Source organism: Rattus rattus, chromosome 16, assembly GCF_011064425.1.
Source record: "Rattus rattus isolate New Zealand chromosome 16, Rrattus_CSIRO_v1, whole genome shotgun sequence".
In the NCBI taxonomy this organism is placed as follows: Eukaryota; Metazoa; Chordata; class Mammalia; order Rodentia; family Muridae; genus Rattus; species Rattus rattus.
Genome location: NC_046169.1, coordinates 16,567,920 through 16,580,486, shown reverse-complemented (window position 1 = coordinate 16,580,486; position 12,567 = coordinate 16,567,920). Strand labels below are relative to the sequence as shown.

General features: G+C 48.9%; 1 protein-coding gene across 1 annotated transcript in view; it reads right to left on the bottom strand.

Moving 5' to 3' along the window:
• Positions 1-12,567, bottom strand: part of Zan (zonadhesin) — a 108,548-nt gene that overhangs the window by 69,560 nt on the left and 26,421 nt on the right. The window contains 9 exon segments of the mRNA XM_032886423.1: positions 447-541; positions 1,882-1,993; positions 2,625-2,805; positions 3,175-3,422; positions 6,913-7,054; positions 9,382-9,584; positions 10,981-11,150; positions 11,263-11,400; positions 12,069-12,212. Coding sequence (XP_032742314.1) covers positions 447-541; positions 1,882-1,993; positions 2,625-2,805; positions 3,175-3,422; positions 6,913-7,054; positions 9,382-9,584; positions 10,981-11,150; positions 11,263-11,400; positions 12,069-12,212 — 1,433 coding nt within the window.

Here is a 12,567-nt window from a genome sequence, read left to right as displayed (position 1 = left end):
AAGACCTTATCTGAAAAAGCAAGCAGAAACCGGGGATGTGACTCGGTTGTACTTGTATGGCATGCCCCGGATTCAATCCCCAGATCCTCAGATACCGGATGTGGTGGTGACCATCTGTAACTCCAAGCATTCAAGAGACAGAGGCAGGAAGATCAGAAGTTCAACGTCATCCTTCGCTACACAGTAGGTTCAAGGCCAGCTTGAGATACATGGATCAAGTCTCAAAAACAAAACAACATTGACAAAACCAGATGCATTGGGAACCTATGTCTAAGAGGGCCTATCAGTCAAAGTTCCTAAAACGATAACCACTTGGCTATTCTGTACTCCTGTTGGCCTCCCTGCCTTGCTATCTGCTTCTACTCTGACCCTTTCTCCCATCATAACCTGCACAGGGTCAGGCTCAGGTATAAGGACAAAGGGCCCTGGCTGGAGATGTCCCTTACCAACAGGGTTCATCAAGATGGCACATCGTCTACTCCAGGTGTCGTCCACGTTGCTCTCTTGGCAGCTGGAGGCCTTGACTCCAACTATGAAGCAGCTGGATAAGGAGGAGGGAAAAGGTTAGAAACTTAGGTTGGAAAAATCCACCAAACTGAAGCTACATCCCAGAGAGGAAAATGGGGAGGGCACAGGGCACCCTCAAGTGGCCAGGGGACAGCTTAGGAAGGAAGAAGGCTAGAGGGTCAGCAGGATTTCTCAAGTGGCTATGTCAAAGGCAAGTACAAAAGCAGTCAGTTGGCATAGGCCTGAGAAGTTAGAACAATTTATTTAACTGTTTGCATTTTTTTTTTTTGAGACAGTCTCTCTCTACATAGCCCTGGCTCTCTTGAAACTCACTCTGTAGACCAGGCTGGCCTTGAACTCAGAGACCCATCTGCCTCTGCCTCCTGAGTGCTGGGATGAAAAACATGAGTCACCATGCCTGGCTTGTTGACATTTGATTACATGTTTTTTAATGTCAGTTTACTGTGTTTGATTACATGACTGTGAATGTCCGAGTGTGGGTAGATGCATATGAGTGCCTAAAGAGGTCAGAAGAGGGCATCAGATCCCTTTAAACTGTAGTTATAGGTGGTTGTGAGCCATCATGTGGGTGCTGGGAACCAAACCTGGGTCCTCTGCAAAGCAACTAGCATTCTTAAAGGTTAAGTCACCTCCCCAGCCCCAATATACTTATACATGTGCATTATATATACATACATGCACACACACACACACACACACACACACACACACACACATATGGAGAGATATATATCTTTCATGTAGCCCAAACTAGCGTTGAATTCACTATATGGCCCAGAATGACTTGGAAATACTAATCCCCCTGCCTCCACCTCCCATCTGTTGGTATTACAGGCATGCACCATCATGCTTGGTTTATGTGGTACTGGAGATAGGACATAGGGCTTCACGAATGCTAGTAGAGCACTTCACCTACTGGGTTACACCCCCAGCTCTGTCAGGACAACTTTTCCAACCTCCTGCCTCAGGTCAGGGACGGAACCCCAGCCAGTGGTTGAGTGTGTTGTGTATCTGCCATGGGCAAAGCCCTGAGTTCCATCTCAGTACTGGAAACTCAAGAAAGGATGATGAGCAGACTGGACTGGATTCCTTCCTGGAGTTGGGATCCAGTACATGGGAGCCCAGGCTCACAAGGGACAGTCACTTGCAGACTTCCTCCAGGGACCAGTTTCCCTAGGCCTAGCTTATCAGATGCCCAACTCCCCCGTGCTCAGACCCCACCATGTCCATCTCTCTCTGTCCATTCCCCCTAGGCCTAGTTCCTTAAGGCTCAGCCCTCACCAGGCCTAGCTCATCCAAGTGCAGTTCACCCAGGCTCAGCTCACCTAGGCCAAGATCCTATACCCAACTCACCCAGGATCAGAGGCTTCAAGGATTTTCCAAGCAGCTCCCAGCAGAAGTGAGTTGACCGCCGGCTTCATGTCTGCGCGCAGATTATCATCCAAGCTGTTATTGTTGTAGTTCCCTGAGGGCGGCACGGGGGCTTTGACTCCACTCGGCTCTGAGGCCACGTCAAGGCTGACCCCTTTGGCTGTTTCATTTTTCCATTTTGTTTTGTACTGTTCCCTTTTTAATGACAAGGTCTTGCACACACCCGTCTAGCCTTGAACTATGTAGCCAAGGATGGCCTTGGACTTTTCATCCTTTTATTGTCCCCTCCCAAGTCCTGGTACTATAGGCAAGTCCTGCCACACCCAATTTATGCAGTGCTGGGGACAAAACCCAAGACTCCCTAGGTAACAGATTCACTAATTGAGCTACATTCCCATTCCATCTTTGACCTTTGTTGGTTTTTTTTTTGTTTTTTTTTTTTTGTTTTTTTTTGTTGGAGCAGGTTTTTATGCAGCCCAGGTTGCCCTTGAGCTTTCTACATAACAGAGAATGACCTTGAACTCCTGATCCTCCTGCCTCTACCTCCCAAGTACCGTGATTTCCGGCACCATCACTTTTGGCAACCCCTTTCTGGTCACCTCTGGCTTTTCCCGGCACGTGTTTTTGGGCCCAGTGTCCTCAACTCATTCATCAGTTGACAAGCCCTGAGGACACCTAATAGAGACATGGGGGGGGGGCGCGCTGCTTTCCCACAGGGTGCTTACCACACAGCCCACAGAGTGAGCCAGTGTACGAGGACGGCACCGTCACCTCCACCAGATGCCTTCCGTCATATCGAACTTGAAGGCCAAAGTTTGTGTAGAGCAGGACGAAGATGCCACTCATCCTAATGGTCACTCGTCCTTTCGAAGGCCACACAGGTAGCACCACCCTTTGGTTGTTTACCTGCAGAAGTAGGTAGGATATGAGGAGAGCGAGAGCGAGAGCGAGAGAGAGAGCGAGAGAGCGAGAGCGAGAGCGAGAGAGAGAGAGAGAGAGAGAGAGAGAGAGAGAGAGAGAGAGAGAGTGCTTTGGGACAAAGACGTAATGGGGCAGGAGTTTACAAAAATAAATAGGATGGAGTTGACTTGGAGCTCATTTCTTGGAGGTGGAGGCAGGGGGATTGGTAGTTCAAAGTTATCCTCAGCTACATAGCAAGTTCCAGGTCAACCTGGACACACGAAACCCTACCTCAAAAATTACGACAATACAAAAAGAAGAAAGGACAAAGAGCTTGGGTGGTGTGGGGTCTAGGAGGCAATAGAGGACACATACCATGACCTTTTGACCTTTGAACAGGGAGATTTTGAGGTCAAAGACTTGCACATGGACAGCTTTGACATAGGAGACTTCCATGTTGCCACCACGTATCTCATTGGTGGCACTCACGACAAAGTTGTTGTCTTGAGATTTGGGCCAGCAAGGCTGGGTCAGTACATAAGTGCAGGTGCCCATAAAATGGTGCAGAGCTCCGTCGAAGGTCAGGTAGTGGGGGTCACCAGAGGCGATGCAGGTGGCTGTACCTGGAGGAGAGCACAGGCTTCGGTGTCTCATTGCCCCATACCCCAGAAGCCTCAAGCTAAGGCCGCCATCTTGGAGAGGCTGTTTTGAGTCAGTACCCATGGTATATCCTCGGACTCTGGTTTCCTCTAGAAAGGCTTGCCTCAGGGAGGTCAAGAAAGGAGTCTGCTTTCCTCAACATCACTTCCTGAGACCTTGAAGATGCTCCTACTTTTAAAGTTTGGATCTAGAATCCCAAAGACCCACGTGCCAGAATCCTGATCCCCCAGCTCGATCTTTTTGGGACGTGGTGGACACTTCCGGTGTAACTAGCTAAAGATTTGAGGTCACTGGGAGAATGTTTTTGAAGGGGATTATGAGATTCTTTCTTTCCTTCATGCCTAAGCCATGAGGTAAGAAATTTTTGTTCTGCCATATTTCTCGACAGGCTGGGCTGCCTCACCAAGGGCCCCAAATCAGTAAGATCAAATGATCACAGACTGGCACCTCCCAAACTGGGAGGTCAAAGAAAACTTCCTCTTTGTCCTCCTCATTCTTCTTCCCACTCCTTCTTTCTCCTCTCCCTCGTCTTCCTTTTCCCTCCTTTTATTAAATAACAAAACACCGATAGATTTTTTCACAGCCCAAGCACTTCTACACCAATGGCTTTGAGGTTGTGTAAGGCCTCAAAATTGTGGCCTGACGCTCTAGTCCACAGACGTCCAGACATTTGCACCTCTGCTCTCATCTATTCCTGCCACCTCCCCCATCACTCTTTGAACTCTTATGGGCCCTAGAAAACAAGGTCCATGTTCGTGGGACCTTGAGTAGCTTCGACATAAGCTCAAATGACAAAAGAAGTAATATTTTCAAAGCGACAAAAAAAAAAAAAAAAAAAAAAAAAACCTCGGGGAAACGGAACTGAGCACTACATAGCCCAGCAGGCAGTTCTAAATTTTGAGTTCTTAATGCCATGAGATGACAGCCTGATACACTTGGAAAGAAGGGACCTCAGCTGCAGAATTGCCTCTATCAAGATTGGCCTGTGAGCCCCTCTGGGGGCCACTTCCTGGATTCCTAGTTGATGCAGGACTGTAAGCTGCAAGTTGGGCCTATTCCTCCGCAGTTTCGCTTTTGGCCACGGTGTTTCTCACAGCACCGAAAGCAAACTAGAACACACGCACTGCCTTCATGAGATCTTTAAGCAAAGCATAAAAATATCCTGCCACCTTAGAGTTTTCCAGCTAAGTCTTGCTCTTAACAGCTGCCCCTTCCAGTTACGGATCGATAGATATGGGAACTGATTTCCTATGTTATTTGAGAGCTGTAAAAACTCAGCCTGCTGACAGAATACGTGTCACACATACAGCATTCACACCATTGATAACCCCTGTGGAGGCAAAGATTAGTGACTTTAAGGCCAGAGAAAATGTCAACTTGACCTTAAAAATATGAACTCACCACAGAATAATCAAATACACACACGCACGCACGCGCGTGCATGCGCGCGCGCACACACGAAAATTCTTTTGACTGCAAATTGCTGCATTAGTCTCATTTCTAAAGACAATATATCAGCAAACTCCTTCAACCAAAGTCTCTTCAATGGCTTATTTCTTGTTTGCTTTTTTTTTTGTTTGATGTTTTGGTTTGTTGGGGTTTGTTTGTTTGTTTGTATTCTTGTTTTGTGAGGTAGGGTTTCCTCTGTATAATAGCCTTGGCTGTCATGGACCTCTGTAGACGAGGCTGGCCTGAACTCAGAGAGATTGCCTGCTGAATGCTGGGATGAAAGTTGTGAGCACTCGGAAAAATGGCTTACTTCTGACAGTGTACATCACATCTGCTCCAAAGAGTAGACACCTTACAACAAAGAATGTATACAAGAGCTCTAATCAATGAGCGGGGAGTAGTTTGAGGTTACGGAAAGAAACACATCCTAAGATCAGCGTTTCCCTACAGCCAGAAGCACGAGAGTTACCACTTGATACCCAGGGTTTCTCATTTTTTTTCTTGAAATTTTGGTGGGTGTCTGGCAGCGGCCATATTGAGACCTCTGCTCACATACTCAGAGAGGGCTGGAATGGATTGGAACTTTGGCAGGATACCCGGCTCCAGGACCTGCAGATAACACATCTTGGAATCCCCTCTCCTGCTCCTGGCGACACCTCTTTTTCTTTCCTGCTTGGGTGTTGACTCTCAAGGTATCTCCCTGGCGCTCCTGAGAAAAGGGTTGCCTAGAAGTATCTGTCGGCTGCTCCTCCCCGAACTACCTGTCTTGTTCCCACAACTGCTCTTCAGGAAGTGCCTGTCGGGGGTCCTCACAACTGCTCTTCCCGGAAGTACCTATCACATTTCCCACAGCTGCTCCTGGGTGACCTATCTGTTCCTATCTGAGTTCCTCAACGGGCAGCTATGTTTCCAGCTCGAGTTTCCTGAATTTCCTGTCTCGCTTTAGGCTCCTCACAGCACAGCAGTTACTCTTTCGTTCCTGGTGCAGCTGTCCTTCCTTCCAGAACATTCTGCCAAGCTCCTGGTTTCTGCAGACGCATTTCTTCCCCGGGTCTACCTTCTGTTACCTTTTTGTTCTTCTACCAGTAAATTAACTAACTGTTTAATTGTGTTTTCAAATAATCTCCAGACTGGAGAGATGGTATAGGAACCTGCTGCTTTTGCAACCAGAATTCAGTTCCTAGCACCTACGACGTGGGGTTAGGGTGGTTTTGACTGCTCTGTAGCTGCATGCGCTCCAGGAAATGAAGCGCTCTGTCCTGGGTTCTTCAGGTGTTTGTATTCAATGTGTACATCCACACAGAGAGATGCATACACATAATTAAAAATTAAAATTAAACACCGAGACAGCCCCATGAAACTTGGACTGGGCTCAGGCTCTGTGTAACCGAGAATGACCTCAAACTAATGATCCTCTTGTCTCTGTCTCTCAGATGCTGGGATTAAAGGCAGGCACCACCACAGCTTGCTAAACCTACGGGTCTTTCTCAAGTATTTGTTCTAGGGGTTGGGGATTTAGCTCAGTGGTAGAGCGCTTGCCTAGCAAGCACAAGGCCCTGGGTTCGGTCCCCAGCTCCGAAAAAAAGAAAAAGAAAAAAAAAGTATTTGTTCTAGACTCAGTGAGACGACACAATCTGTAATCAAACCCCTGTTTCGATTACATCTGGGAGACCTGCTTTTGGTGATGCCTTCTGTTTTGCTTGTATTCCACTGACAAAAGCAATGTCAGGTGTATTCTGGCATACAGTTTGTAGGGAAGACCAACATGGTGGGAAGGCACGGTGAAGGGGGTGTGCGACAGCTCCCATGGCATCCACAGTCAGGAAGCAGAGAGAGACGGAAGCTGGATGACACGAGCTACATTGAGTGTGAGTCTCCCCACGTCAGCTCTATCAAGTCCCGAAACGTCCTAACAGGCACAACCACAGGCTTGTTTCCTAGGTGTTTCTAGAGCCTGTCAAATGAGGTCCCCTGCTCACCTTCCATGGTGACTTGACTGCTCACCTTGGGCATGACAGCCTAATATGCCATTCTTGTGTCTACAGGCTTCCTGAGCCTTACACTTCCAGGGCTTGCAGCGAATATTGTTGTGGCTTTCACAAATGCAGATCTCCTTGCAGTCTGGATTAAACCACTGCTCCTGTACCTGGGGTGAAGTAGGGAAGACGGTAAGAGCCGGGTATCTTGTCTTCCCGCACAAAACACTTAGTTTTTGAATGGGCCTTGTAGTGTGCCAAGTGCAATGGGAGACCCTGTTCCAAAGGAACAGGGCAGAAAGTGATGAAGCACCGGGCATCCTCCACTGGCCTCTGCACTATACACATACCACGCGTGCAGATTAAAAAGTTAAAATAAAAGAGGACCAGCAGGGTGGTTCAGTAGGCAGGAACGCCTCGTGCCAAGCTTGAGGGCTTGAGTCCAATCATGAGACCCACATGCTAAAAAGAAAGAGTCATCTCCTGCAGATTTCCCTCTGACTGTGGTGAGCACAAACACATCAAGTAAATAAATGCAATAAAGAATTTAACATGAATACCAATAGGGAAGATGTCCCCAAAGACCTCGCAAACCAGTGATGGAAGGGCAGTAAGTTACTACATTACCCATCAGTTCCCTCATGATATGCACCCTGGTAAAGCAGACAAGCACCCAAGGACAGCTTCCCACCATGAGCACTGTGGTGATTTGAATACTCTTGGCCCAGGGAGGGGCACTATTAGGAGGTGTGGCCTTGTAGGAAGAAGTGTGTTGCTCCGAGGGTGGGCTTTGAGACCCTTCTCTGAGCTCTTTCAGTCTTCTCCTGTCTGCCTTTGAATCAAGATGTAAATCTTTTGGCTCCTCCAGCCCCGTGCCTGCCTGGATGCTGCTATGCTCCTGCCTCGATGATAATGGACTGAAACTCTAAACCTGTAAGCCAGCCCCAATTAAATGTTGTCCTTATGGGAGTTGCCTTGGTCATGGTGTCTGTTCACAGAAGTAATACCCTAACTAAAACAAGCACCTATTACCAATTCTTGCTATTCTTGGGAGATAAATTCTCATTTTGTTTGTTTGTTTTTCTGTTTGTCTGTCTGAGACAGGGTGGCCCAACTGGCCTGGAACTCCAGATCCTCTTGTCAGTGTCCTCAGAACTGTAGTTACAGATAAGGGCCACCACACATCTGAGAGACGTCCCCAACTTAGTTATCAGAAAATCTCCAAGCAGACAGAAGTGCCTCAAGGGAGGTAAGGGACTCCAATAGGGACAGCAACGATGGGAAGAGACTAACAAGACGTGTGGTGGTTACCTATAACCCTAATACTGGGGAGGCAGAGGCAGGACTGAGTTTGAGGCAGCAAGAAGTACATAGCAAGATCTTGTCTTAAAAATTTGAAGTTAAAACAAAACAAAAAGACCCAACAAAAACAAAAAACAAAACAACAATAAAAAGAAAAGAAAAGAAAAGAAAAGCCAGGGTAGTGGCAGCATGCCTTTAATCCTAGCACTCAGGCAGGCAGATTTCTGAGTTCGAGGCCAGCCTAGTCTACAGAGTAAATTCCAAGAGAGCCAGGACTATTACACAGAGAAACCCTATTTCAGAAAAATGAAAATAAAACAAAAAAGAAGAGAGAGAGAGAGAGAGAGAGAGAGAGAGAGAGAGGAGAAAAGGAAAGAAGAACAAATAAAAAGCTAGACCTTGGGTGCATTATCCGGTACTACAAAAGTCAGTGGTAGTGCACCTGCCTAGAATCCCCCAGTGAGGGGCTGGGGGCATGGCTCAGTGGTAGAGCACCTGCCTAGAATCCCCCAGTGAGGAACTGGGAGTGTGGCTCAGTGGTAGAGCCCCTGCCTAGAATCCCCCAGTGAGGGGCTGGGGGTGTGGCTCAGTGGTAGAGCCCCTGCCTAGAATCCTCCAGTAAGGGACTGGGAGTGTGGCTCAGTGGTAGAGCCCCTGCCTAGAATCCCCCAGTGAGGGACTGGGGCGTGGCTCAGTGGTAGAGCCCCTGCCTAGAATCCCCCAGTGAGGGACTGGGGGCATGGCTCAGTGGTAGAGCCCCTGCCTAGAATCTTCCAGTGAGGGGGCTGGGGGCGTGGCTCAGTGGTAGGGCACCTTCCCAGAATCCCCAGCAAGAGAGTTTGGGGCACAGATCAGTGGTGGAGCATTTGTATAGAAACCCTGGTTAGGGGCAGTGATAGACACCTGCCTCTCAATCTCCCAGTGAGGACCTGAGGGTGTGGCTCAGTGGCAGAGCTCTTGCAAACATGCACAAGGCCCTGCATTTCATCTTCAGCAAAATAAAAGATAGAAAAGCAGGAAGGAAATTTGAATAGAGCCAGGAAATATAGGAGAGGCGGGAGACTCACTATGCCAGCCTTAGCTAGTCTTGTTTTTTCCCTGGCCTTTCTTCCCTGCCCATCTGCCCTTCCCCACCTCAGCCTCAGAGCAAGTTCTTTCTGTCTGTAAGGCTAAGGGGTACACGTCAGTGGCTCACCTTGAAGTAGCGCCCCTGGAGGCTGATGCACCCGCACTCGGATGCAGGGACGCACTCAAAACCACTGAGGATGAAGCCAGGGCTACACTCACAGGCTTCGACACAATCGCCTGAGCAGGACTGGGTAGCAGATCCAGGATGGCAGGTGTCCGGGCATGGGTTGGCACAGAGGGAGTACCTGCTATTTTTAGGGCACACCAAAGCTGTGGAGGAAGCAGCTTAGGTCAGGAAAAGGGCAAACTGGATGTAGAGCTGCAAACCTGTAACTCCAGGACGCAGTAGGCTGTGGGATAAGGATTGGGAGTTCCAGGACAGCCTGGGCTACACAGTGAGAACCTGCGTCAGAAAATAATCTCAAAAGGCAAGTGATGAGACCAAGGTACAAAAGGAGAGAACGTGCAAGGGGGTGGGGGAGAGGTCCCAGCTAGAGATGCTGTGACCCCTGTGAGAAATATAGCTTTGAGAAGACAAGCCAAGGAGTAGTGCTGACTGTAAGAGCTGCTGCCAGGAGCGAACCCATCTGAAGATGCAGCTCAGTTGATACAATGCTTGCCTAGCAATCATGAAGCCCCGGGTTCTGTTCCCGGTACCACATAAACCAGTCGTGGTGCTGCATGCCTGTTATCTAAGTACTGGAGATAGAGAGGCAAGAGAATCGAGAGTTCAGTATCATCTTAAGCTCTATACTGAGTTCAAGGCTAGCCTGGGCTACAAAAAAAAAAAAAAAGCAAAGCAGAACATGAACAGCTGCCTAAAGCAAGCCCATTGTGGGTGCTACTAAGGCCCCCCATGCTTGAAGGCAGATTAGCTACAAATCAGAAGAGACACCCACTCTGATAGGTAGACATTCTCAATAAGCAGGTGTGGTGCCCAGAAGGCCAGCAACAGCCTGATCCTGAGGATGGGTGTCCGCTAATGCAGCTACCTCAGAGGACTGAGAGCTCCACACAAGAGCTTCAACGCAGCCACAAACATCCAGCCTGTACTGAATTTGGTGGAGCAATCAATACACTATCGTCCTCCTTCCAGAACCACGTGATTGTAGGGAGTTACTGTTCTCCTCTTCCCTCTTCTTCCTCCTCCTCTTCATCCCTTTCCTCTTCTTCCTCTTTTCCTCATCCTTTTCCTTTACCTATTCCTCCTCTCCTATTTCTTCTCATCTTCTTCTCCCTCCTGCCTCCCCCAACAACCTCCACCAGTACTGAGAACCGACTCCAGGGCCTTAGGCACATCAGGAAAGTGTTCTACATTTGAGCCATGCCCCCAACTCCTTGCTGACAGATTCTAGGCAAGGACCCTATTACTAATCCCCCAGGTTACTGATGCATTCTAGACACATGCTCTACTGCTGAGCTACCTGTCTAGCCCTCTTTTTGACTTTTTTTTTTGTTTTGAAAAAAAGCCTCCCTGAATTGCTCAGCATGGTCTTGAACTTGAGATCCCCCTGCCTCAGTCACCCAAGTAGCTGAGGGATGTTTCTAGCTCTGCCCACTGCCCTCTCCTCTTATGGTAGCAAAATGAGGTTCATCAGAGTATGCCCTGTCTGTATCTGTAGGAAGCTGTACCAGACTTTCCCCCACGCTTTCCGTCCCAACTCACGGCACATCTCGGGTCCCCTCCAGGCCTTCACAGGATAGCCAGCATCCTGGCAGGTGGCCGTCATGGCCGACATGTGAGCACAGAGCTTCTGCTGGAGACCCTGGAAGCTACACATGTCAGCCACACAGTTATCCAGGAAGGATGAGGCCTTCAGGTGAAGCAGGCACGCTCTGGGGAGAAAGGCTCAATCAGACGGCAGGAGAGGGCAGAGCCTCTATGCTCCACCTCAGAGACATGCCAGTACCTAGCAAACCCTCGCAACCCATCTGCCTTCCTCCATACTCAAAGGGTCCACTTGGGTTGACAAGCTGTCCACATAACTTGGGTCCCAACATAGTGGTCACCACAGCAGGGTCACAAGATGGGGGAATCTTCTTCTTTAGACACCTGGAAGAAACCCAACCGAAGAAGTCAGCAAGACTGGAAGAGCCCAAATGAGGTGGAAAACTGGAGTCTCCAAGTAGGGAAAAAGAAAATGCTGGTCAGTTTATATTTTGTTCTATTTGAGACAATCTCACTACATTAGCCCAGGCTTGGTCTTGAGCCTCCTATACTCCTGTAAACCTAAAGCTCACAGGCAAGAACTGCCAGACTTTTCCCCTTGTAGTTTTTGTTTCAATTTTTATACTGCTGGGGATCAAATACAGCACCTGGTGAATGCTAGACAAGGGTTCCACTAAAGAGTCGCACCCCCAGTCCCTCACTGGGGGATTCTAGGCAGGGGCTCTACCACTGAGCCATGCCCCCAGCCCCTCACTGGGGGATTCTAGGCAGAGGCTCTACCACTGAGCCACACCCCCAGCCCCTCACTGGGGGGATTCTAGGCAGGGGCTCTACCACTGAGCCACGCCCCCAGCCCCTCACTGGGGGGATTCTAGGCAGGGGCTCTACCACTGAGTTATAGTCCTAACTCTTAGATTTTAGAAATCAGATCTTGATATGTCTGTAGCTCCAGACATTCCTGCATCTTCTGGAATGACAGACAGGAACAACTAAGCCTAGCCCTGGTAGATCTTAAAATGATCAAAAGTCAAGAGGGCTGAGACAAGGAAGGCCAGCCCCAGGCCCCAGTGGGGATCCTCACTCACTCCTCGTCCTCTTCCTTTTCCACTTGCCAGCTCTGCCCCAACTCCTGCGAATCGTACGCCATCATGCCATCTGACTTCAGGTTGTCATTGCTGCTGTCCCCATCATAGTTCCCACAGAAACCACAGAGTTTGCCTGAGTAGGTACTGTGGGTCCAGGAGAGGGGCAAGTCATGACTGAGAAAAAGGGTCTCAGTCTTCAGAGACCACAACAAGGGAGAGTGAGCTGTGTGCCCTGAGAGTAAGAGTCAGGAGGGGGTTGAGAACATCTACTCTTAGCAGATTCTGGGACCGGCTTCAGATAGATAAGATGGCCTCAGCCTGAGTCAGCTGTACGGGATCTCCTCCGTTCATTATGCTCAACATCCCTTGCTACCTTCTACTCTCTCTTGGCTTTAAATATAAATGTTTCTCTCTCTCTCTCCCTCCCCCTCTGTCTCTCTGTCTCTCTTCTCTCTCCCTCTGTCTGTCTGTCTGTCTGTCCATCTGCCCATCTGTCTGT